Raw genomic sequence first — 23,098 nt, 5'->3', positions numbered from 1 at the left:
TCCCTTCTCGCCGTCGATCAGCGGTCGCACTATCCGACGACGGCAACTACCATCTACTGAACCCTTTCCCCAACCTCCCTCTGTCGCCCTCGATGATGGCGACAGTACTCGACCAGTCGCAGCGCGACTCACTTGGAGGCGAGCCCGTCGTCGAATCCGTCTCCATCACTCCGCCGCAGAGTGCGAACGGCAAGAAGGAAGCGCCCGAAGGCGTGCCCTCCGAGTTATCTGACCTCGAGCTTGACCACCAATCTGCACCGGCACCCGATACAACCAAGATCAAGCAAGAGGAAGCGGAGGAGAAAGTCGAGGAAATCGAAGAAATTGAACCCGATCATTATTATGGCGGCGGCAAGGTTCCTGTTTTTAAGCCAGTGAGTACAGCCCGAATGCCCCGGCTGCTCGATGACCCGGGGTTGGAGATTTTGCGTCTTCTATCAGACTGGGCAGCAAAGCCTACACCCTGTAGAGCCAGGCTGACTGTTCTTTGTTTTAGACAATGGATCAATTCCGGGACTTCCAGGGCTTCATCAACAAAATCAATAAATATGGAATGCAGGCAGGCATCGTGAAAGTTATCCCTCCAAAAGAATGGTGAGTCGATCAACTTACGGCTAGTGTGGATGGCTGTGCTCATGACGTTCTTTTCAAAGGTCCGAGTCTCTTCCACCGCTGGATGAGGCAGTCAAGAAAATTCGAGTGAAGAACCCCATCATGCAAGAGTTCCACGGATCCCACGGTACATACACCCAAGCCAACATCGAACGCCAACGCTCGTATAACCTTCCTCAGTGGAAGGGTCTGTGTGAAGAAAGCAGCCACCAACCCCCGGCTCGCCGAGGAGAGAGACGCCGAAACCAAGAACGCGTGAACCGTGCGGCCCCGACCCCGCGGCCCCCCTCTGCCCGCCCCGAGGGTCAGAAGCGCCGACCTGGCCGTCCACCTAAGCGGACCAATAAGGTCAAAGAGGAGCCCCCTGCAGATGACGCCGAAAAGTCCAGACTGGAGGGTCCTCCGACGCCCGTATCACCCGAAACCAACCCCGTGCAGCCAAAAACCGAGGATTTAAGTGACGGCGAGTCCTTACCTACCACAAAACCAAAGGGACGACAGCCCAAGTCCGTGACCTCACGCCGAAAGAACAACCGAGGCGATGCTATAGATCAAGTTGATGAGGAGGCCTATACGGGATTTGATTACCGGATCCACGATCACGAGGAATATACCGCGGAAAGATGCGAAGAGCTTGAGACTAATTACTGGAAGTCGCTCATGTACAACAACCCGATGTACGGTGCTGACATGCCCGGTTCGCTCTTCGAGGATTCTACAGAAACCTGGAATGTGGCCAAATTGCCGAATTTGCTTGACGTTCTCGGACAGAAGGTTCCTGGAGTCAACACTGCTTATCTCTACATGGGCATGTGGAAGGCTACCTTTGCTTGGCATCTTGAGGATGTAGATCTGTACAGCATCAACTACATCCACTTTGGTGCCCCGAAGCAGTGGTACAGCATCTCCCAAGAAGATGCACCTCGCTTTGAACAGGTCATGCGCAGTATCTGGTCCAGTGATGCGAAGAATTGCGATCAATTCCTTCGCCACAAAACCTATCTCGTCTCACCTAGCCTTCTCAAATCGCAATATGGGATCACCGTCAACCGATTGGTTCATTACGAAGGGGAGTTTGTCATCACATTCCCTTATGGGTACCACTCTGGATATAACGTCGGATACAATTGCGCCGAGTCAGTCAACTTCGCGACCGAGCAATGGTTAGACTATGCTCGCATCGCTAAGAAGTGCCACTGCGAAGCCGACAGTGTCTGGATCGATGTGGATGAGATCGAGCGCAAGCTACGTGGCGAGAGCACACCGGAGTACTATGGTGAATTTGAAAGCGAATTCGATGGATTCGAAGGTGCTTCCGATCTTCTTACACCGCCACGTAGTGTGCCTGAGAAGACATCCACTCGTGGCCGAAAACGGAAGAACCCGGGTGACGGGCCGAACAGCAAACGACCCAAACTCCACCCCGAAGGACCACGGAAGCTTCCGTGTTTGTTGTGCCCTAACAATCTGGACTATGAGGATCTTCTTCCGACCGAAGATGGTAAAGGGCATGCACATAGACGGTGTGCGGCATTCATTGAAGAGACCACAATTCTCCGTGACGAATCTGGTACGGAAGTTGTGTGTGACATTGACAATATCCCCAAGGCTCGCCTGGGCCTCAAATGTCTGTTTTGCCGCGAAGTCCGCGGTGCCTGCTTTCAGTGTAACTTTGGCAAATGTACGCGCGCTTACCATGCAACCTGTGCTCTTTTGGCCGGTGTTCAAGTTGAGCACGGTGCGATTGCTGTGATTGCGGATGATGGTACTCAATACTCAATTCCGAGTGTTGATTTGAAATGCAAATTCCATCGTCAGAAGCGACCCAATGGAGTCCTAGGTGAATCTTCCGATGTGGATCGTCGGGTGATCGAATCGGCTCGTCGTTTGGTACAAGGAAATTTGATTCAATTTCAAGCCGACAAGGAGATTAATGGCGCCATTGTTCTTGAAAATCGTCCTTCCGAGCGAAGTCTTTTGCTCAAGGTACTTCCAAGAGGGTATGTTCATATTGGTTTCTTTTTTCCCCTTCCTCTCTTTACTAATATATTTTTTTACAGAGATGTGATTGAAATGCCCTATCGATGGATGCTCGTTGTTCGTAAGAGCAATTTCACCCCCCTCGCACTAGGAATTCAACCCCTCCCAGCCCACCTAGCGCGAAAACCCGAAAGAGAATTAGAATCTGCGGTACCGGCGGCAGGCAGTGCATTTGGCGATTCACGATCTCCCTATCAGTGGGCCGAATTCGAGACGGTGGATGGCACTAGAAACCAATTCGCCCCACTACGTACGGTCAACCTTCAGCGAGAACAAATGTGGTATTATTTGGGCATGCAGTCCACCGAAAGTAGGGCACAGTATACACACAACCCTAGCGTGTCCATCCACAACCCTCGGGCCAATTTCCTGGACAGCGTCAAGTCGCTTGGCATGGATGTCAGCGCTCGTGCATCGAAGATCTCACCCCACCACTTTCATTATGCTCCCACCGCCCCTCCCCGAAACTTGAACCAAAATATTTACTCGAATGTCAACGCTCTTCAATCCCGACCGCCCTCTTCTGCCTTGCAGAACGCCCCTCCCCCTCCTTTTATCCCTGTTACCGGTGCTGCTGCTGGAACTGCGATGCCGTCGGCCTTTCGAACTCTACACCAGTCTGCCCGTCATGCCCCCTATCCTTCGGCCAAGCACGCTCAGCAGCAGCATCACCTCCAATCCACCAATACTTTTGCCAATGTCCGAGAACTTATTGCTCGTCGTCGCCTAGCCCAGATTACCGACCACGCCAATGTTTTTGCCGGATACACTATCGTTAGCCCCGAATTGGTGGTAGAGACTCTGTTGGGTCCTATGGGCTCAATACCCCCCGCCAATGGCCTCGAGAAACTGGAGCTGGCTATGGCCCAGCAACGGGTTCAGCCACGCGCTGCGGATGGAACTCTGCTGCCGCCTCAAACTCTGAACATGCGGTCGGAGGAGGTCACTCGGCTCCTTCAGATGCTCCGATTCTCGCTGGTTAGCCACCGTGAGCGACTCGATGTGATTCAGAAGAAGGAATCGGAGGGAATTAAGCAGGAGACCGTTGATCGAGGCAGCGTGGCCGCTGCCAAGATGCCTGGAAAATATGCATACCTTGATCAGCAGCGGTCGCTGGCACCCAATGTCTATCAGTCTCCCTACAACATGCCGTCAGGTCTCTCCGAATATGCCAAGACTACCTATGGACTGGTTCCTGCGGCAGACGACCCGCCCAAGCCCTCGCTGTCGAACGATTACTTCAACAATCTCCCACAAGAGCATCAGGAAAAAATCTTGAAGGCCTGTGGTAGCTTCGTGCAGCGTGCAATTGAACGGTCGGCCAGCCACAGCCGGCATAGTTCATCCTCAAATCTTCGGTTGTCGGCGGCTCTGGCACAGCAAACGGACAATCCGACCATTGACATCACCCCGGTGGAGGATCCTCCCCTTCTCTCGGGTCTAGATATGCCACTCCACGCAGATTCTCCATGCTCCAGTTTCGGTCGGTCGCATCTACGATACCAGTCGCCAAACGAGTTCCCCATCCATGGTCCGGACCCTCATCCAGACCACCACGATTTGTTCGGAGATCAGCAAGCAAATACACGCTTCTGGCAGAACGGGCCGTGGGTTGGCGGAGATGGCAACACTCCCAATGACGAGCACCGACCGTTCTTCGGACCACATATCTTCGGACCGCACGAACGACTCAAACATGACTATGCATCCTCCGACATCTCCCTGGGCAAGGGACCTGGATCCTTGCATTCTGTCGATATGGCAGGCTTTGGCCCGGACTTGAATGATGACCTCGGACTTAGTCCATAGATGTCGGTCTCGTCACTGGCCTCACCTTTCCCTTTTTAAAACTCGCGTTTGCCTCTGCGACTGTATTTGCATCTTCATGTAACGACTTCACCGGACTGACGACTCTGCATGAATGGGCGTTTTCTTTGTTTTTTCATCCGACCTTCGACTGACGTTCACGGGTCCTGTTTCTTTTACGATTTTGGAGTTGGCACTAGCTGGCTGGTCACGACTCAGCGCATTTTCATTTCATTCGATCATTTATTCACAAGGCGCGACTCCCGGAAAAGGCGGTCCGACTGACCTACTTGACTATGGTCACATAGACGGAGTTTTCAACTTGCACGGTTCCTTTGCGGCCGAAAAAAATGCCTTTTCCCGTCCTCTCTCTCTCTCTCTCTCGCCCCTTTCAACATCTCAGGGCCTACTTCCGCCCTCCCACTGATCTCCCTCTTTGTTCTATTAGATATCTCATCAAACAAGAAAAAAATTTCTTTTCTTCCCCCGAGATCACTTTTGTGCTTTACCTTTGATACCCCCCTTTACCCCCGTCCGAAGGGTGTGGATCTGGATTTAACCTTTGATCTAATTCCCCCCTTGTGTTGATATATCCATCCTGGCGCTCATCGATTGCTCGGTCTCCCTGAACTCTTCCATGGAGTCTTTGCAGCATGTCGATGTGGCAGCCGTCACCTCGCGTGACCTTGATGTATGTGTGCAATGAATCATTCAAAATATTCCATTTCCAAGTGTAGACTGTATTCAAGTAGGCTACATAGCCCCGTTCCTTGACTAAGTATCCAGCCCCCAATTTTTGTTAAATCAAGTGTCCACACCCTCTTGACGACCCCACACAATCCGGTATCATCCCAGCCTCGCCAATATAAATATCTTGCCTTGTTATCTTGGTATGTTTCCGGTTGTACTCCATACGTTGTATAGTCGATCAGCTGTCTAGTGTATCTTGTGTGGGTAGAATCACTGGCTATCTGGTAGATGTCTTCTCTTTCGGGGATCTTGCTGACTATGACTAAATAGTATAATATACTATAATTTGGCACGGAACCCCGCTGCAGATCTTCTGATGTCAAACGTGTTCTAGAGATCTCCACCTTATTGTATGTTAGGTATGGTGTATCTCGCTTAGCTGTAAGCCCTGGAGGTCCAGGGCTGTGTTAAAGGGATTAATATACTCCGTACGGAGTACATAGTTGGAACAAAGTGCCGGTAAATAGAGAGGTACTTATGTCTTCGAGTACTTCGTATCCAATGTCAAATATATTACTTGGTGTACTCTGTATGATCTTTAGCTCAAGGGATCTGATCATGCAGGCTCTTGAATGAAGAAACAGGGATATTCCACGTGACATATGCTATCTTCCAAGATGTATCTCTTGATATCTCTTGATATCTCTTGATATCATGATGATCCCCTGAAATAGAAATAGGAGAAGTGGGTCGAACTGCCGTGTTTCTTATCGTGTATACTATTAGGTCATAAGACCATATTGGACTGTGCTTCAGCCCAGTACGAGAATAATATGATAAGCCTACCAAAATCTATTGTCATTCGTTCAATTTAGATATATCTTTTGCCTCAATCTCCAAACTCTGTTAGTGCGCGGTCCCGGACCGCGCCATCGTTTTCATGCGGGGTTTTCAAGTTCCTTGTTCCTTGAAATGTCTTAGATATAATAGCATATCACCAAATATCATCAATGTTCACCTTCCAACACATTGCCTACCATGCGAAGTTCATCCGATGATGCCTCCGCCAATGAGGCATTGGCCCGTATGGGCTACAAGAGTGAATTACCACGAAACCTCAGCATGCTGAGCATCCTCGGCCTGTCCTTTGCTATCATGGCAGCCCCCTTCGGACTGAGCACAACCCTCTACATTACCCTCGCCGACGGTCAATCAGTCACCATACTCTGGGGATGGGTCTTCGTCTCCCTGATCTCAATCGCTATCGCCGCCTCTCTCGCCGAGATCTGCGCCGTCTACCCCACAGCGGGAGGCGTCTACTACTGGAGCGCGATGCTCTCCACGCGCCGCTGGGCACCATTGATGTCCTTCATCGACGGCTGGCTAACCCTTGTCGGCAATTGGACCGTCACACTGAGTATCATCTTCTCCGGCGGCCAGCTAATCCTCAGCGCCATCTCCATCTTCGATGAATCCTTCGTCGCCAACGCCTGGCAGACCGTATTGATGTTTTGGGCAGTCATGCTCTTTTGCGCCCTAGTCAACATCTTTTTCTCGCGCTATCTCGACCTCATCAACAAAGTCTGCATCTTCTGGACAGCAGCTAGCGTCATCATTATCCTCATCACGCTCTTGACAATGGCCGATGACCGTCGAGACGCGGAATATGTCTTCGCTCATTACGACGCCTCCCAGAGCGGATGGCCAGATGGATGGGCCTTCTTTGTGGGTTTGCTGCAGGCGGCATACACCCTGACGGGCTACGGAATGGTCGCCGCCATGTGCGAAGAGGTGCAGAACCCACACCGCGAGGTCCCCAAGGCAATCGTGCTATCCGTGGTAGCGGCCGGCATCACCGGTCTATTCTATCTAATCCCAATCCTGTTCGTGATGCCCAACGTGCAGATGCTGCGCGAAGTAGCCAGCGGCCAACCGATCGGTCTGCTCTTCAAGACAGTGACGGGTTCTGCGGGCGGTGGCTTCGGCTTACTATTGCTGATTCTGGGAATCATGCTTTTTGCCGGTATTGGATCCCTCACGGCTGCTAGTCGATGCACGTATGCATTCGCGCGTGACGGTGCCATCCCGGGCTTCAAGCTCTGGCGTCGCGTGAACAAAAAGCTAGATGTGCCTGTGTGGGCTATAGTGCTCTCGGCAGTCGTGGATGGCTTGTTGGGATTGATTTATTTCGGTTCCACGGCTGCGTTCAACTCCTTCACTGGTGTGGCTACTATCTGTTTGTCGACCTCGTACGGTCTACCGATTTTGATTTCTTTAGTCCGAGGCCGACGCGCTGTGAAAGATTCCACGTTCTCCCTCGGTCGCTTTGGATTTGCCATCAACTGTATCACTATTGTGTGGATCGTGCTGGCTGTCGCGCTCTTCTGTTTCCCGGTTACCTTGCCTGTTACACCGGAGTCAATGAACTACGCTAGTGTTGTTTTCGCCGGATTTGCTGGTATTAGTATCTTCTGGTACTTCATTTATGCGCGTAAGCACTTTACTGGCCCTCCTGTTAGCAGTGACGAGGCGCGCGCAGCAACCGAGCTTATGACGGGTACGCCAGTTGATGCGGAGAAACCGTTGGAGACGATGAAGAAGTTGCCGAGCGAGTAGACGATTGTATTTTATTGCTACAGATACTTTTTAAGAAACAATAAAAAAAACAATTCAACTTACGATGTTAGGATGTTAACATGTTAGAACGTAATTTCGGACAATCACAAGTGCCTCGATCGCCGAGAGCCGCGGTCCAACACAGGCCATTCTCCAGATAATCTTAGACGCTTCTCTCCCACATTTTAATTGGATTGAATCTTTTTCAATCTGGGGAAAAAAAGACAACATTCCGGGGAAAATCACAGTCCGAGGCACAGGGGAATCCTAGGAATCTCCTATCGGAACAACTCAACAATCCCAACTCAATTCCACACCACTCCCTTTCAGCATCTCTCGAAAAACCCTCACTATATCAAATTACTATTCACAATCTTCTACGCTCCCTATGAGGACCCGCGCAAGCCGATGCCCAACCCCGCTCCCATGAAGACAGGGCAAAGACCGCTTATCGCGTCATGTCGGACTCTGTAGGTGCGTGTTGACATGTTTGCGCCCGCATTCGGATTTCATTGACAGTCTCCCGTCGCAGATCGAGTCTTTGTTCATGCCCTCAATACCGTGAAGAGGATTCCCCGGACCGGCACTGCGCGACCTCCCGCTGCCGAGCGGTTGGCACTATATGGCTTGTATAAGCAGAGTATGGGTGAGTGTCAGCGCCTGGAAACACAATGGGGAACAATGGGGAACTGGAAGAGCTAATATTCGATCAGAGGGGGATGTGGAAGGTGTAATGGATCGACCGATTGGGAATACGTCGGAGGTGCACGCGGAGTGTGAGAAATGGTATGTTCTTCGCGGGGAAAAGAAGTCATTAGATGTGGATGTGGATCTTGCACTCTCTATGAACATCGCTCTTTTCCTCTCTCTACATTCAACCACATAGTAACAATGTCTTGTCTTCTAGGGATGCATGGTACGCGCAACGCGACATGTCGCGCACCGAAGCCAAACGCCGATACATCTCGACGCTAATCGACACGATGCACCAATACGCCTCCCAAACCCCCGAAGCGTGCGAGCTAGTCGCGGAACTCGAGTTTGTCTGGGACCAGATCAAGTACAACGCCGCCTCATCGTCCGATTCCCCACTGAATACCGTCGGCGTCCCGCCCTTATCGCGCAGTGCGTACGGGAGTATTGGGGGTCGATTAGCGAAATCGGAGGAATATGACCGTCCTGATCGACGGGATGATGCCAGTCGACGGGATCGGGATTCTCGTTTACGGGTTCTTAGTCCTGTGAGTCAACCGGAGGAGGAGGAATATTACCGACGGCGGAGGGGGGATCTAGATAACGGCGAGGGTGGAGGTCGACATAATGAGGATGAGGATGAGGATGATGAGGAGTTTGAGGAAGCTCGTGATAGCTTATACGAAGAACGAGATCAAGACGACCACGACAACGATGACCCGGATACTAGCTCCAACACACATACAAATACCGAGGCCTCCTCACATCGTCCCAAACATCGTCGCAATCCTGCCTCTGGTATTAGTACAAACAGCAGTGGGACCGGGCTCCTTCCGCGTCGAGATTCCCATTCCAATTCCGAGCCACCGAAAGACAGTCGCTGGCGCCGTCGTGTCGAGCAGGCCTTGACGAAAATGACGGCGGAGATTGCTGCTGTGCGCGAGCAGATGGAAGCTCGATCTGTTGCGCAGCGCCGTCGGTCTGGTTTCTGGGCGTGGCTGAAGTGGATGATTTGGGTTGCTGTGCGGCAGATCTTGTTTGACATTGCTATGCTGGGCATGCTGCTTATTTGGATGCGGCTGAGAGGTGATCGTCGTGTTGAGCAACGGCTCAAGACGGGCTGGGCGGCTGTTAAGGCGAAACTTGCGACGTTCAAGCGACTGAAGATCGTGGATATGCCTATCTTGCCATAAGATGGCTTTTTTTTTCTTGGCTGTGGCCTATTTCTTTTCTCTCCTTTTGTCGGCCTTTGACTCCTTGCTGCATTTTCGGCTTCGCATTGGCATTATTCTACACTTGGCCTATTCCCACATCATCCCTACTCATCTGCCTTGGTGCTTTTGTTTACTTTCTTGTGTCTATTTTTCTTTTTCTTTTGTCCAGTATATATGGGTTTCAATTTCAGGTTTTGGGGTTTCTACCTCTTCTACTTCTGTCGGCTTTCTTTTCTTGGGATGTGTGATGTTGTGGCTTGAGGTGGCAGGTTAATTATATCGAGTTATAGATGCAGACATCAGTCTAGATGATGTATAGCTTTGATTTGGTGGAGGCTTAGATTTCAACCTTAGATCATCATATATACCATTTTTAGCTCTTTACTAGAATGTAATATGACTATGCGCTTTCTATGTACATACCTATACGGCTAATGCGGGTATGGCTTTCCTATTTACAGTCGCACCGCAAAAGTGCGGGAGTTCCTATGTCAATACCAGTCATGTGACGGTCGTGAGATCGTATTTTTGGGATTTTAAAAAGCCTCTTCGCGCAGTCGCCGATGTGCTTCAGCCGCAGGGGCGAAGTACATGCCACAAGCAAAAACTATTTTAGAAATAATGCAAATGCGCGACCTGGCGCAGCCTTTATCTAATCTTGAATTCATTCAGTTACCTTTTTCTTATTCCTCTTCCTTTTAACTTAGTACGAAGACATCTAGATCTATACACTTGCCACTTCTCGAGCTCATCGACCGACCCTTACGACTTCGGGAATTGCTTTTTACCCGAGCCATTATGAATTCTTCTGCGCCCTACAAGTGCCAGAGTCCATGGCCTAAGGAAATATCGGACGACCCTGACATCACTGGCTATGGGGTGAGTTTTTGAACATATCTCGATCAAGTTATCTGAAAATTAAAATTCAATCTCAGGTTGTTACAAACTATGTCGCGACCGCGGGGATAGCAGTGTCTCTCATCCTTATGTACTTTTTTGTTATCTATGACCCAGCTCTGGATCCCTTCAGAAACGCAGATGAAGACCCTCCAAATCCATTGTTTCGCCCGAATCCAGTGGACACGATCTTTCTACGGACCCTAAGAAAAATACCTAAGCGCTTCCTGGGAGACCTGAAAATCCCTTATAATAAGCTCGAACGAAGCTTTCTTAGGGTGAGTAATGATAGTCTTTTGACCGAAAGTAAACTGACCGGATGCTTTCTAAGTGTATCCTCGCAATGAGTGACGTCCAGCTCATAACTGGCCTATCAATTCTTATTAGTGGATTTGTACAACTTCGTCAAGGATTGCCATCTTACCACTGGATGGCCGTAATTGACCTAGCCTGGTTTTCCAGCATAACTCACCTTGCTTGCTTAACACTACTGCATAATTACCTCTACAATCACTCTTTGGAGCGCATGTTACGGTTTATGGCCATGGCCGGTCTTGCTATACTCCTGGTTGTAGCTCTTTCGTTCACCAGCACTTACTGGTGGGCCAGTACCACTTCCCCAATGGGATCAGCCTTTTATTCCGATACCGAGACTGCCACTCATGCTGCGATATGCCATCTAGGCGTTGTAGGTTCAATACGGGATTCCGAATACATCACAATGGTTTTTTCGATGCTCTTAATCATGTTTGGGTTTACCTCCCGCGTGGCTAAATTGTACAAGGTCATTTCTGTTAGCTTCATGGGACAGGCCAAAATCTGGCTTAGTACTTGGGCGCGACGTCTATTACGCGTTGTTTTCACATGGTGTTGCTTAGGTAGCTCGCGTCATGGCCTAAAGCGAACCCTTCTCTACCGACCTTTATTGGCAGTCTTCTTTTCAGCCCGTTTATTCATAGACTTATGGTCCTCTATGTTACTTGAGGTGAGTTTCTTAGTGGTCGACCTAATCCCTCTCATGACTGACAGTAGATGTTCTCAGGTCGTGTGGTTATTTATCGGATTTACGTGGGGAACCATACGTCTAATGACACTTTTATTCGATACTCGGGACATCATGTCTTCCTCTTCGATGTTAAGAGACTCCAATGATGAGAATAGTCATTGGGGGTTCGGCCAAGTCGTGGCTATCGTTCTTTTAATTGCACCTTTAGTCACATTCCTTGAATTGTTCAATAAAGGTACTTCTTTCACATTCTATGTTAAGAACCGCCAGATCTATTGGTTAAACTACGAAGAATTCAAACTAACCAATAAGATACTGAATCAGGCGGGACGGCAGATATTAGCTGCGGTGATCATGTTCACGAACCATTACCTCTTGGGCATCAACCTTCCAGCTTGATGATATTACCTTTGACAAATTTAGGTGGTAGTATCCCTAAGGACCCAGATGATCCTGACAGCGACTGGAATGATCATATCGAAACCCTTGGCACGGCAGTGATTTATATCACCACCATGTGCATTACTTTTGCTGGCATCATTCTCGGGATAGGCGCTTTCGAGTCAATCCTGACGGGATTTCAGGCTCTCATGATATCTATTTTCATGGCTCTACTAAACGTCTTTGGGTTATTACTTTTCTCATTAATGATTGAATCGGATCTTTCTGGAACACCTTCCTGGGGACGAAAGCTCCTTCATCTGGTGAATGTCCAATTCTTCGGCCTAAGTGCCTTTTGTCCCTTCATCATACAGAGCACGATTGGTGTATTTGATGATCATGTTCTTTATTCGGTCCGATCCCTCTCTTGGATTGGGAATTACTCTCTCATAATTTTTCCTATTTGTTTTTACATATTATGTCTTGTTATTATCCGCTTTGTGAGATAACGTCTACGAGAAAAGGCCGCTTTGTTTTCTCCAATTATGGTTCTTTCGATAGCAAATATTAGTGACTAAGCTCGGAATAATGTACAGGGCATACTAATACCGAAACAGGTGTGTTCCTAAGAGCTCGGCCACCTATCATAGGAACGCGGTCGGCAAAACCGGCCTCGCCGTCAATCTCTATAGGCTGAATAAGTTCGAGTCAAGAAACGAATGCTATAAAAGCATCTTACCGAAGCTTGCTAGAATATTGACTCAGGTTCAACCGACTAGGTGCCACTATTCAGTTCCGAGAAAGATCCTATAAGAGCGACGTGGCGAAACTGATTTCGATCCATCCTGTATTAAGCATTGCTACCAAATCATTGGATAGGTAGAAGCAAAGTCGTCATCGAGCTTAAGAGGCTGCGAGATGCTCGTATTATTGGTACGGGTATTATATAGTCTTCCGCAAAGCTGATAGGTATAGCGTTATTGTAAGACCCTCAGATAAGATCTAAGGGTCTTATAGGTCTCGAGTGCTAGGCATTATCCGGTACATATGTGCTTTCCAAGTGCCCTCCATTCAAGACTATGTAGATTTGATAACAATTCAAAGCCTTCCAAGGTCAAAATAATAATTAATGTCAGCCTCGATATCTCTATCGATGTGGTTCTCCCGGCTCCGTATCTTATATCGCCAGTATTACTCCTCAGCAGATATCATATAGTCATAACTAAGACCCCCGTAGCGCACGCTAACTATCTTAAGCCAAATACTAGTGCTGCTTTCAAGACCAGTCCAAATTCCAAGATGCGTCATATGCGAAAGCTGTGGCACCGGTTGGAATGAAAACTTGAGCTTCCGTTGTCGTTGTGCAAGTATAGCCGTTGATTGGATATTCGCCATACCTAGTGCCATAGCTATATTGGCTTCTAGCCTTGCCATCGTCGGCACCAGCACTATAGATCGATGGAGAAACTTCCGAGATTGGGACAGTCAAACCCAGTTTCTCATGTTGAACAGGTGTTGCCGTCGCAGCCACCATAGTCGCAACCAAAGCCACAAACACAATCGTAAACGGTAACCTCCCCAGCGCCAAAAGAGCCGAAGCCGCAGAAACAGCAGTCGAAGTCGAAGTCGATGTTGAAGTTGGAGAAGGCGGCGGTTGACGTGAGATTGTATTATTAGCAAAGTTGGTACCAACCCATGCATTCCAGTTCTGGATATCATCCAGACAGGATTCCGAGATTGATGCACCCCGCATCTCAGCAACAGTCTCTCCCCGACGAGACACTGTCACGACAACCTGTCCCGTGTTACCATCGAACGGCACGCTACCATGATAAAGACCGATTGGACCGTGAGGCTTATTCTTCCACTTCCCGTCCTGCACAGTCCCACCGATATCAACCGACACCTCCACATCCTGAGCAGACCGCAGAAGTACAGAGTAGAAGACCTCGTCTTGTAAGACGTCCGTAGGCGGGAACTCCTTCTGACCGTGCGTCTTTGTATTACCCATAGTGCCACCACTGGTACAAGCGTGCCCAGGCGACTGACGGAACCAAGCAGTGACGCCCTCGGTAGTAACATTCGCCCTGGCCCCCTTATAGACATCTATGATAAAAGGCAGGAAGTCACGCCAGCCGTCATGGGGATGACCAGCGGCATAGTTGTAGCTCGCATTACCGATCTCGAAGGTCGCGTATGCACCCTCATGCAGCGGGCCGATGTAGTGCGATTCACCGTAGTCATTCCACGAGATGATCTCCACAAACTCCGGCTTCAGAGATATCACTTGCTGCCACCGGTCGTACCACAGATTATCGCCATTCCAGATCCAGTTCTTGCCGTAACCGGGCAGATTCGTGTAGAACCACGGTGAGACGGGCATCATGTACGGCAGATCGCCTGTGTCTTTGAGCCATTGCATGTAGGTTAAGTCTACATGTGTGTTTATCGGGTCTGGGCCTTCGGGCCATGCGGCCCAGGAGAATAATCCGTCTGGAACGCCTGGGGCGACGGCGAGTGCTTCTTTTGCGCCTAGGGCGGACCACCCCGGTACGAGGAAGCAGTCTGTGTATTTTTTGATCGTGGCCCAGTCTGTGGCGTTGGAGGAGCCTTCGAAGGTTGAGACGAAGGGTTTGCCCTTGTGTTGGTAGTAAGCTCTGTTCCTTCCGTATTTTCGGAGTAGGCCGATCACCTCGCCTTCTGGCCAGGCGCCGTTGCCTACGTAGTCAAATGAGAATAGGAGTTGGAAATCTAGGGCATTCGCGGCGGTGAATGCGTTTGCTAGGGAACGGTTGTTTGTCGGGAAGTTGTATGCGATGTTTAGGGCAAATGCGTCGACGTGGGCCTTTTGCGCTGCTGCAATGTTGACTTCCCAGTCGTAGACCGTGAAGTTCTCCGAGTTGTATACCTAGGGTGGTAGAGGTTAGCAGAGATATAGATCGTAGTTGAAGGGCTCTACCATGAAGTGGGCGAACACAGCCGCTGCTTGGACGTATTGGACGCCTATCCATAATGATGGAATCAAGAATATTGCCGACTTCATTTCAACCTGCGTGTGTGGTTCAGACTACAGAGCTAAGGAGCACATAAATATAGAGATTTGCCAGAGAAATAAGGGCAGCTTTTGTAGAAATTATGTATGTACTTGTTTTCCTGTTGCACATGCACGGAATTCGGTGGAGAGTTTGATACCTGCATCTATCCCTCTCAAGATGTCTATAGATAGATGCCGGAGGTCCGCTATTTGTACATCGGGATCTAAGCGTACTCTTGGCCTGTCTCTCTCTTTGTACTTTCCCATATCTGGGGTTTCATATTTGGGGCTTATAACTTGCTTTCTATACTAAAATGCCCTAAAATACCTCAGATACACTTCAATGACCAAATCAGCCAATGCTGTTGATCCATGCTGTGGCAAGCGGAATCTTGAACCTCAATAAAAAGTTACTTAGATATGTATCGCATTATCTTGAAGACCTAGTTACACCATGTAGTAAGTCGGAAGGCCGGAATTAGGGCTCAATTACACACATTGACCAGCAGCCCAAACCCTGCAACCGAGTCAGGTGAAAGATGATGATGATTATGGATTCCTTCGGATTGATCCGTATAGAATGTAACAATCTGTCATTTCAGTTCGGACTCTGCAGAACGGTTGATGCTAAGTCTCTGTACCAGCCCGGAAGAGTGCTCAGTCCAGATCGGTATTTTGAGGAAATATCATTAGACCAGATCTGCTCAAAGCGGTGGTATTATGATTATAAAGCTTGTTATGCTGAGCATGATATTATCCGTAGATATGTTTGGCAATGACTGAAGCACTGACAGACGGTAGAGTCGGCAGTATGTATACCTCACCTAACGAATCTTCATGTTCCACACAGCGCTACCTACATGTATACTATCACCAATCCCCTAAAGTGGAAGTCAATATTTGGTCGGCTGTCGAGGGTGGGTATATTCACACAGGCCTCAGAACAAGAACCGGCCATACCCGGTTCTTATGAGTTGGACAGAGTCAGAGATCGGAAGCGAAACGTAGCTGGGACATGTTATATACACGGTGAGACTCTGCGGTGCATGGTGAGTCTGAGTGATCTCCAATGTATACAAGATTTCCCGCCGAGGAATGTTAGTGTGATACCGGCATGTAATGTGCCTAGTTGCTTCACTGCAATGGTTACCTACATATGCATCAAGCCGAGGATATATTCGAGCCAGCAGTCAGCATTTGGATCCGTACTACTACCAACTCGAAACCATGCCATTGCCAACTGCAATGGGTTGGAAAACATATTGCCCCATCCATGTGAGTGAGGCTTGGAGATTGAACAGAAAATCATGTAACCATTCATGATGCCAAGAGATATTTACACAAACATAGACCGGATTTACGGTCGAGCATCCAAATAAAACAGTGATATAGAAAAAAGACGTTGCCCAGATTATGAGAGGGAAGGGTGAGGGTGCAATCAAGGGGAGTCTAGAGAGGACAAAGTATACCGGGAAAGTGTTTACCACTGGGGGCCGGGGTACTGTGCGTATTTTTGCTTAGGGCGCAAGTGAACAGGAACCTGGTTCTCGGGGGCACCAGGGAGGGTCTTCTTCAAGCCCTACAAGAAACAAGAAAAGTGTGTGTTAGCTCTAGCCCGGGGGTGACGGCGGATGCGATGGATGCGGGGTGATTGAGAGCAAGAGAGTGTGTATCATACCAATTTGTCGAAGACACAGGTGTTAAGCTGCATCTCAGCCCTGCGGCACTCCCAGAGCTGGTGGTTGTTGTTCTCGAGACACTCCCAGTGGGCCTTGAACTGGCTGAGGCAGTGGGTGTTGATGTCCTTGATGCTGTGAGGGGTCAATATCTCCTTCTCAAGTCAAAGGTGAATGACAAAAGCAACATACACGCTAGCGGCACAACGCGTCACCTTCCGACCCTCCTTCAAGCAGTCGATCTCCCCGCGGCCATTGGCCTCGTCCTTGCACTTCATGAAGTCGTCATTGAAGGCCTTGCAGCGGTCTCCAATGAAATAAGCTGCACTCATCAGGGGCGCAGATGTGGCACCGATCTCCTCGACCTTGGGAATGTGATCGGGCATGGGAGTGGTGTCCACCAGGACGGTCTGGTTGAAGCTGTGCGCGGAGGGATAGAGGTTAGCGTCTCACATTGAGCTTGACAAAGAGAAACCGATAGAAATGAAGGTGCATACCGAGCATCTCTTTGGGCCATGGCGACGGTGGCTTGTCAGGACGACTGTGAGGGGAAAGAGGTGCAATTGAGACGATACTTGGAGATCGAGAGCTGCGGGTTGCGGTGGAATGAAATTTGGCTCGTCTGTGATTGGCTGACTTAGTTGTGCTTAGGTCAGCGTAACATGTTGCCCAGGTGCGGTGCTGGTATACAGGCGTGTATTACTGTTGCATTTGGTTATTGAATATATCAATGAGACAAAAAACCAGATTATAACAATAAGACAGAACAATAGATCAATATCAATTCATTATTTATTCAGATCTTCCATTCAATACCCATTTAAGCTGTTTGCGAACAATAAGCCATCACGTGACCCAAACAAATCGAGCTCCGGCTCTCATCTTTCTCGGCCTTCGAGCTCCATCGAGGAACCCCTCAGCTTTCTCACCTTCGACTGCCAACCTTCAATCCCTGGACTATGTACCTTGGACTTGCGTCTATTCCCCTTCAGCGCTCTTAAACTGGCCGTGCCAGCTTCATTGATCCATCGACGCGCTCACTCTTTATCGTGCTTTTTTTTGTGCCTTTTTGATTGTCCATCATGTCTCTCTTTGGCGGAACCCAGCCTCAGGCTAACACGTCCATGTTCGGCAACACGGCACCGAAACCGTCTCCCTTTGGCGCCCCGGCAACCACAACCCAGTCCAACACCAGTACACTGTTCGGCGGAGGGCAGACCCAACAGCCTGCATCGACAGCAACCGGTGCATTTGGCGCGAGCGCGTTCGGCGGTGGCGCAAGTGCCGCACCCCAGCAGCAAGCAGGATCTATGTTCGGAAATCCGCAGAAAGCCCAGAACTCCTTCGGCTCAGGTGCTTTTGGGCAGCCGCAGCAACAACAACAGCAAGGAAGCGCATTCGGCTCCTCGCTCCAGAAACCGCAAGGTAGCCTCTTCTCCGGAGGCCAGCAGCAAACACAGCAACCCGCGGGTGGATTAGGAGGTCTCGGAGGTCTCGGTGCCAACACTCAACAACCAAATGCTTTCGGTCAGCAGCAATCGCAATTCGGCCAGAACACGATGACAACACCACAGCCCCAGCAGCAACAGCCTTCTCTGTCGTCAAGCCTTTGGTCCCCCGGCCGTGCTATTACTGGGGGTGAGCCTATTGTGTAATCTCTCACTACGAAGTATTACTGACAAGACTGCTTTCTAGTGCACCGAACTGTTCCTATGCAAGTAGCCATCATCAAGGATAAATGGGATCCTCCCAGCCAAAGCTCGCCATTCCGAGCCTACCTGTATAACAATGTTGGCGAGGAGGCCGCACCTTTCTACCAACCGGGTCCCGAGGACGACGAGTCAAAATGGGAGGAGGCTTTGCGCAAGCGACCGGGTCCAGGATATGTCCCTGTGCTTGTCAAGGGCTTCTGGGACCTCGGTAAACGCGCGCAGCGACAAAAGGATTTCCTCACCATGATGCAGTCGCGCCTGCATGAGATCAATAATTGCCTGACCGGACTTCTCTCGAAGCATGATCTCAACCTCTCCGTCAAGATCGCTGACTGCCGGCGGAAACACATTATTCTGAGCAAACGATGCCTCGCCCTTGCTGCTAAGACGCAGATACTTCGCAACAGAGGATATGCCATGGATGAAGCGGAAGAACAGTTGAAGAAGAAGCTTGTCGAGTTGGAACGTGCCGTCTTCGACCCGTCTCTCAATGGCCGCGCTGAAGAAATCTGGGCCCGTATGTTGGCCATCCACGAACACTCTAAGCGACTACAAGTGGAGATGGATCGTGCCGGAGTAAACGTGACACAAGCGGAGGATGACATTGATGAGCAGACATTGAAGACAGCAAAGAAGGTTCGTCACTCCTGAACTGGTAAATCCTCCATACCGGAATAGCTCGCTAACCATATATTCCAGATTCTGGACGATTACCACTCTCAGATTCAGCATCTCCAGAAGGAGATGGAGTCGATCAAGAAGGACTTCAACGAGGTGGAGAAAGCGATTGGGAATTGAGTACATTGCTCTATAAGTTTCTATTTGCTATTTCGAATCTCAATTTCCTCACATGTTTGGACTTAATGTCTACGGTCATCGGGGTACCGGCGTTCTTGGGGATCAAGCCATTGTAATGCATATCTGAATACAAACTTCTTTGCTGAACACTCTAAATCCTACTTTGTCTTTATAGTAGATTTGCTAACCAGGTGATAATGACTACTATCCATGATGGGACTCACTCAGATAGGGAGGCCCTTCTGTACTGAGCGCATACTCCCTGATAACATCTGCTTCTAGAATCACAAATGGCATCCAACCATTGAGCCAAGTAACAAGTGATTTCGAAGAATGTTTTATGGTTCATATCCAAGTGCGGACTGTCGTGCACGTAGAGATAACCCCAATGTGATACAGTATATGCCTGGACTACTTATTATACAGTCACATGTGCATATATCGACCTGTGTGGACACTTTACCTTTGTATTTATATGCAGGCTGTTGTTATTCACCAAAAAGTATTTACGCTCACTTAGGCAGACTAGCATGACGGTAATGCTTCCTAGGAATATCGCCTACATGCGGAAAATGAGGATAAAGTACAGCATGCCGCGTCTAGGTGTGCACTACTTGACTAGTTACTCTGCTAACAAGAGCGAGCTGACGGTGAGCTGTCTCTTCTTATAGCGGCTAGTAGTGAGACGACGGAAACTACATACTCTGGCTTGGTACAACCTATGAGAGAAACAATAATGCTGAGGCCTTTTGAGTAGGTAAAGTAGTCCCATGCCAGCCATGCCAGGTATGCCACAAATTACTCTTCCACTCTGCCATGTTGACTCATTACTGTTAACACAACCTGGCCAGACCTAGATTGATTCCTGTTTCTGTGAAATTGGTATATTGCAATTTCTTATTCTGATTTGCTCTATATCCCACAAAACACAAATGACAACAAGCATATGCACAATAATAATACATCACCCAACCGACACTACCCAGCAGACCCAAAAGGTATAGTAGATGAGCTTCAAGGGCTGTCCATAGATTAGGTGCCCATGCTCCATCTTGTCCAAATTTTGGCCGGGAAAAAGTTATGCCAGGGGGAAAAATCAATTATCCAGTTCTCCTGCATGTCATCGCGAAATCATAACCAGCGATTCGTCGATTACAGTCCGGGAAAGGCAAGAAAGAGGAGCGGAAGACGGGCCAACCGGCTTAAAGGAACTTGCGGACGAAGTCGACGGCAAAGGGGGCTGTGTATCGGATGAACATATTAGCTTTCAATTCACTAGGCTCTTCTGTGGCCCATCTCGAGTTGTCTGCTCTTTCGAGGCTTCGTGAATTAGATATTCGACTTACACAGGTAAAGGAGGAAACCACCGGCAATAGCCATGTGGACGGTCTGGCTGGCCTCAACCTCACCAGCCTGTAAAAGATGTTAGTATCGGATGCCACTTAGGGCTGAGTCATGGCGCGAGGCTGACCTTGATCTCTTCCTTGGAGATCTGTTCTTGGCCTTGATAGAATTATATCGTTAGCTCGAGTTGGATCAAAAGAGGGATGGAATTGGGATCATACCTGGGGCAAACATTTTGAATATGATGAAGAATTAAAGAATGAAAGATTGTTCAGATAATAGATGATTGTAAGAGTTGAATGTTGCGAGGATGTCAAGTCGGACTGGAGAAATAAATCACGGGAGCACAGACCCACTGCTCTCCTTCACTTCTTGAGGTTTTGCCTTGACTACCTCCCCTCTTTCTATCCACTGGGATTCTACTTAATTTTGTGAGAAGCTTGTGCTGTGATCCTCTTTTTAATCCCTACCTCCACATTTTATTTGCATTGCTCGAATCTGCAGAGCACCAGTTGATTTTGCGGAGAGGCGTCGGGATCACTTAGCCAGATAACGTACCGTGACTTGCTTGCGATACTTCCCCTGACCGATCTCTATACCTTCGCATCTTTGTTCTTAATCTATCCCTTTACAATTACCGTCATCTGAACCACCATGTCTGCTTCACCGGACCGCAAGGCTGCCTCGCCTGCCGCCTCGCCCGAACCCGAAGTCCACGACCAAGTCGCAACCCCGGTTGCTGGTGACGACAACGAGCGCGAGAACTCTACTGGACCTACCGCTGAGGCCAAGGAAGTCGTGGAGAATGATGACGATGAGCCACGTGGTGGAAACGACGATGAAGTCGACGACGACGAAGTTGACGATGACAAGCTTTCAGACGACGAGTCTATTTTGTCCGAGGTTGACGAGGCACAATTCGACAACTTCGATCCAGAGAATGTTGACGTCGAGGATCGCCCACAACTTGCTATCGACGAAGATAACTTGAAACTCATTGGCCGTCACAAGCGCAAGCGCACTGAGGATGGCGAGAGTCGTCCACGCCGGAAGGAAGGTCGTCGCGAGAAGAAGAGCCGTCGAGCTGACGAAGGAGGCGATGAGGGAGGTTCATCTCGCCGACGTGAACGCAAGCAGCGCGAGGATAAGCCCGATACAGATGAGGAGACTCTTGACCCGGAGACCCGTATGTTCTGCTCTTTACTGGCAACTGGTTTTCCGCCCCACACAGATTGTACTAACTGGGTTTCAACCACCAGGACGTCGCCGAGCCCTCGACCGCGCTATGGACGAGGCAATGAAGAAGCCAGCGAAGAGACGTTTCCGCAAGCAGGATGGCATTGTATGTGTTGCGCCTGGTAACACCTACTCACCCATGTTTACTGACTGTACTATTAGGATTTGGAATCTATGGCAGATGCTGAAATTGAGGATATGCGCAAGCGCATGACCCACGCAGCTCAAATGGATGCGATCAATCGCCAAGAAGGAAAACCAGCTATGCATAAGCTCAAGCTCCTCCCCGAAGTCATTATGCTCCTCAATCGCAACCAGTACACCAGCGCCTTGGTCGACCCAGAGATCAACTTATTGGAAGCCGTTCGATTCTTCCTCGAGCCTCTGGACGATGGCGCAATGCCCGCATACAACATCCAGCGCGACCTCTTGACCGCCCTTACCAAGCTGCCTATCAACAAGGATGCTTTGATTGCCAGTGGTATTGGAAAAGTGGTTGTCTTCTACACCAAGAGCAAGCGCACTGAGCGTCGCATTAAGGAAATGGCAGAGAAATTGCTGGCGGAGTGGACACGACCAATTCTCCAGCGCAGCGATGATTATTCAAAGCGAGTCTACCAGGAGGCCGATTACGATCCTACGTATGTTCACTGCTCCGCATCCTCCCTATCACCCACTAACACCCCTACAGGAAAGTTGTCAGACGCGCTCCTCCCACCGCCGAGGAGATCCAAGCCGAAGCCCGCGCCCTCGAGATGCTCCCTCCTCGCCTTCTCAACCGTGCCCGTGTCGACCGTACCAACGTCAGCTATACTGTTGTTCCCCGTCAAACAGCTGTGCGCGAGACTCAGTTTGCACGCCCCTTGGGTGCCAGCGGCGAGGACCGTTTCCGCAAGATGCAAGCCCGCCAGGCCGCGGCGCGCAAGGCATCTCGTCGCTAGATTCGACTGTAAATTCTTTTCCATGGCTTCGGCCACTTCCGTTATGTGAGATAATTTTGCGGTGTTTGGGGCGTTTCGGGATCAATCGGGGATTGAATAGGGATTTGGGAGTGTGTCACCTTTCACATTCCGAGTGGAATAAGCAGCAGAATCTTCAACGAATGAAATTTCATATTGAAAACAATCAAAGTAAAATTCCATTCAATTCCAAATATGTCAGAGATGTATAAGAAAAGTTGCCCCCCAAAAGTCCGGCAAGTAAGTTCCGTGCAAGACCGAGTAAAGCCCGCCTATCACCGGAAAAAGAGCAGATCCCGCGATCCCGCAATTCCACACGTCATGCGATCCGGCTTTTGCTTTTTTGGTTTTATATCGGACACTTCGCCCTCTTCTTTCTCCTTC

The 23,098-nt window shown here is 49.5% G+C and overlaps 9 protein-coding genes across 9 annotated transcripts; 6 read left to right on the top strand and 3 right to left on the bottom strand.

Moving 5' to 3' along the window:
• Positions 1–92: 92 nt before the first annotated feature.
• N7517_000278 (putative jumonji family transcription factor) lies at positions 93–4,461 on the top strand (the record flags this gene model as incomplete). Its single annotated transcript, XM_056718008.1, has 4 exons — positions 93–374; positions 497–594; positions 654–2,612; positions 2,673–4,461. 4 exons carry the CDS (start codon positions 93–95, stop codon positions 4,459–4,461), a joined length of 4,128 nt encoding a protein of 1,375 aa, XP_056582143.1.
• A 1,725-nt stretch (positions 4,462–6,186) lies between these two features.
• On the top strand, positions 6,187–7,764 carry N7517_000277 (putative GABA permease; the record flags this gene model as incomplete). The annotated part of the gene is made up of 1 exon (XM_056718007.1): positions 6,187–7,764. One exon carries the CDS (start codon positions 6,187–6,189, stop codon positions 7,762–7,764), a length of 1,578 nt encoding a protein of 525 aa, XP_056582142.1.
• Positions 7,765–8,222: 458 nt separating this feature from the next.
• On the top strand, positions 8,223–9,650 carry N7517_000276 (acyl-CoA-binding domain-containing protein; the record flags this gene model as incomplete). The annotated part of the gene is made up of 4 exons (XM_056718006.1): positions 8,223–8,238; positions 8,297–8,410; positions 8,478–8,550; positions 8,672–9,650. The coding sequence occupies 4 exons, from the start codon at positions 8,223–8,225 to the stop codon at positions 9,648–9,650; spliced, it is 1,182 nt and encodes a 393-aa protein (XP_056582141.1).
• Positions 9,651–10,469: 819 nt separating this feature from the next.
• On the top strand, positions 10,470–12,464 carry N7517_000275 (uncharacterized protein; the record flags this gene model as incomplete). The annotated part of the gene is made up of 4 exons (XM_056718005.1): positions 10,470–10,550; positions 10,607–10,846; positions 10,900–11,809; positions 11,899–12,464. The coding sequence occupies 4 exons, from the start codon at positions 10,470–10,472 to the stop codon at positions 12,462–12,464; spliced, it is 1,797 nt and encodes a 598-aa protein (XP_056582140.1).
• A 767-nt stretch (positions 12,465–13,231) lies between these two features.
• N7517_000274 (glycoside hydrolase family 71 protein) lies at positions 13,232–14,998 on the bottom strand (the record flags this gene model as incomplete). Its single annotated transcript, XM_056718004.1, has 2 exons — positions 13,232–14,863; positions 14,915–14,998. 2 exons carry the CDS (start codon positions 14,996–14,998, stop codon positions 13,232–13,234), a joined length of 1,716 nt encoding a protein of 571 aa, XP_056582139.1.
• Positions 14,999–16,469: 1,471 nt separating this feature from the next.
• On the bottom strand, positions 16,470–17,182 carry N7517_000273 (coiled-coil-helix-coiled-coil-helix domain-containing protein; the record flags this gene model as incomplete). Its single annotated transcript, XM_056718003.1, has 4 exons — positions 16,470–16,568; positions 16,668–16,800; positions 16,858–17,085; positions 17,163–17,182. The coding sequence occupies 4 exons, from the start codon at positions 17,180–17,182 to the stop codon at positions 16,470–16,472; spliced, it is 480 nt and encodes a 159-aa protein (XP_056582138.1).
• A 565-nt stretch (positions 17,183–17,747) lies between these two features.
• N7517_000272 (putative nucleoporin) lies at positions 17,748–19,224 on the top strand (the record flags this gene model as incomplete). Its single annotated transcript, XM_056718002.1, has 3 exons — positions 17,748–18,303; positions 18,361–19,013; positions 19,077–19,224. 3 exons carry the CDS (start codon positions 17,748–17,750, stop codon positions 19,173–19,175), a joined length of 1,308 nt encoding a protein of 435 aa, XP_056582137.1. The 3' UTR covers positions 19,176–19,224.
• Positions 19,225–20,232: 1,008 nt separating this feature from the next.
• On the bottom strand, positions 20,233–20,753 carry N7517_000271 (uncharacterized protein; the record flags this gene model as incomplete). Its single annotated transcript, XM_056718001.1, has 4 exons — positions 20,233–20,415; positions 20,522–20,588; positions 20,647–20,678; positions 20,741–20,753. 4 exons carry the CDS (start codon positions 20,751–20,753, stop codon positions 20,378–20,380), a joined length of 150 nt encoding a protein of 49 aa, XP_056582136.1. The 3' UTR covers positions 20,233–20,377.
• A 420-nt stretch (positions 20,754–21,173) lies between these two features.
• N7517_000270 (transcription factor SPN1) lies at positions 21,174–22,696 on the top strand (the record flags this gene model as incomplete). The annotated part of the gene is made up of 4 exons (XM_056718000.1): positions 21,174–21,705; positions 21,779–21,861; positions 21,918–22,396; positions 22,447–22,696. 4 exons carry the CDS (start codon positions 21,174–21,176, stop codon positions 22,694–22,696), a joined length of 1,344 nt encoding a protein of 447 aa, XP_056582135.1.
• Positions 22,697–23,098: the final 402 nt, after the last annotated feature.

This window comes from Penicillium concentricum, assembly GCF_028827145.1.
Source record: "Penicillium concentricum strain IBT 3081 chromosome Unknown utg000001l_segment0_segment0, whole genome shotgun sequence".
Lineage (NCBI taxonomy): Eukaryota > Fungi > Ascomycota > Eurotiomycetes > Eurotiales > Aspergillaceae > Penicillium > Penicillium concentricum.
The sequence above is the reverse complement of the archived record's forward strand: the minus strand, read 5'-3'. Positions and strand labels throughout refer to the sequence as shown.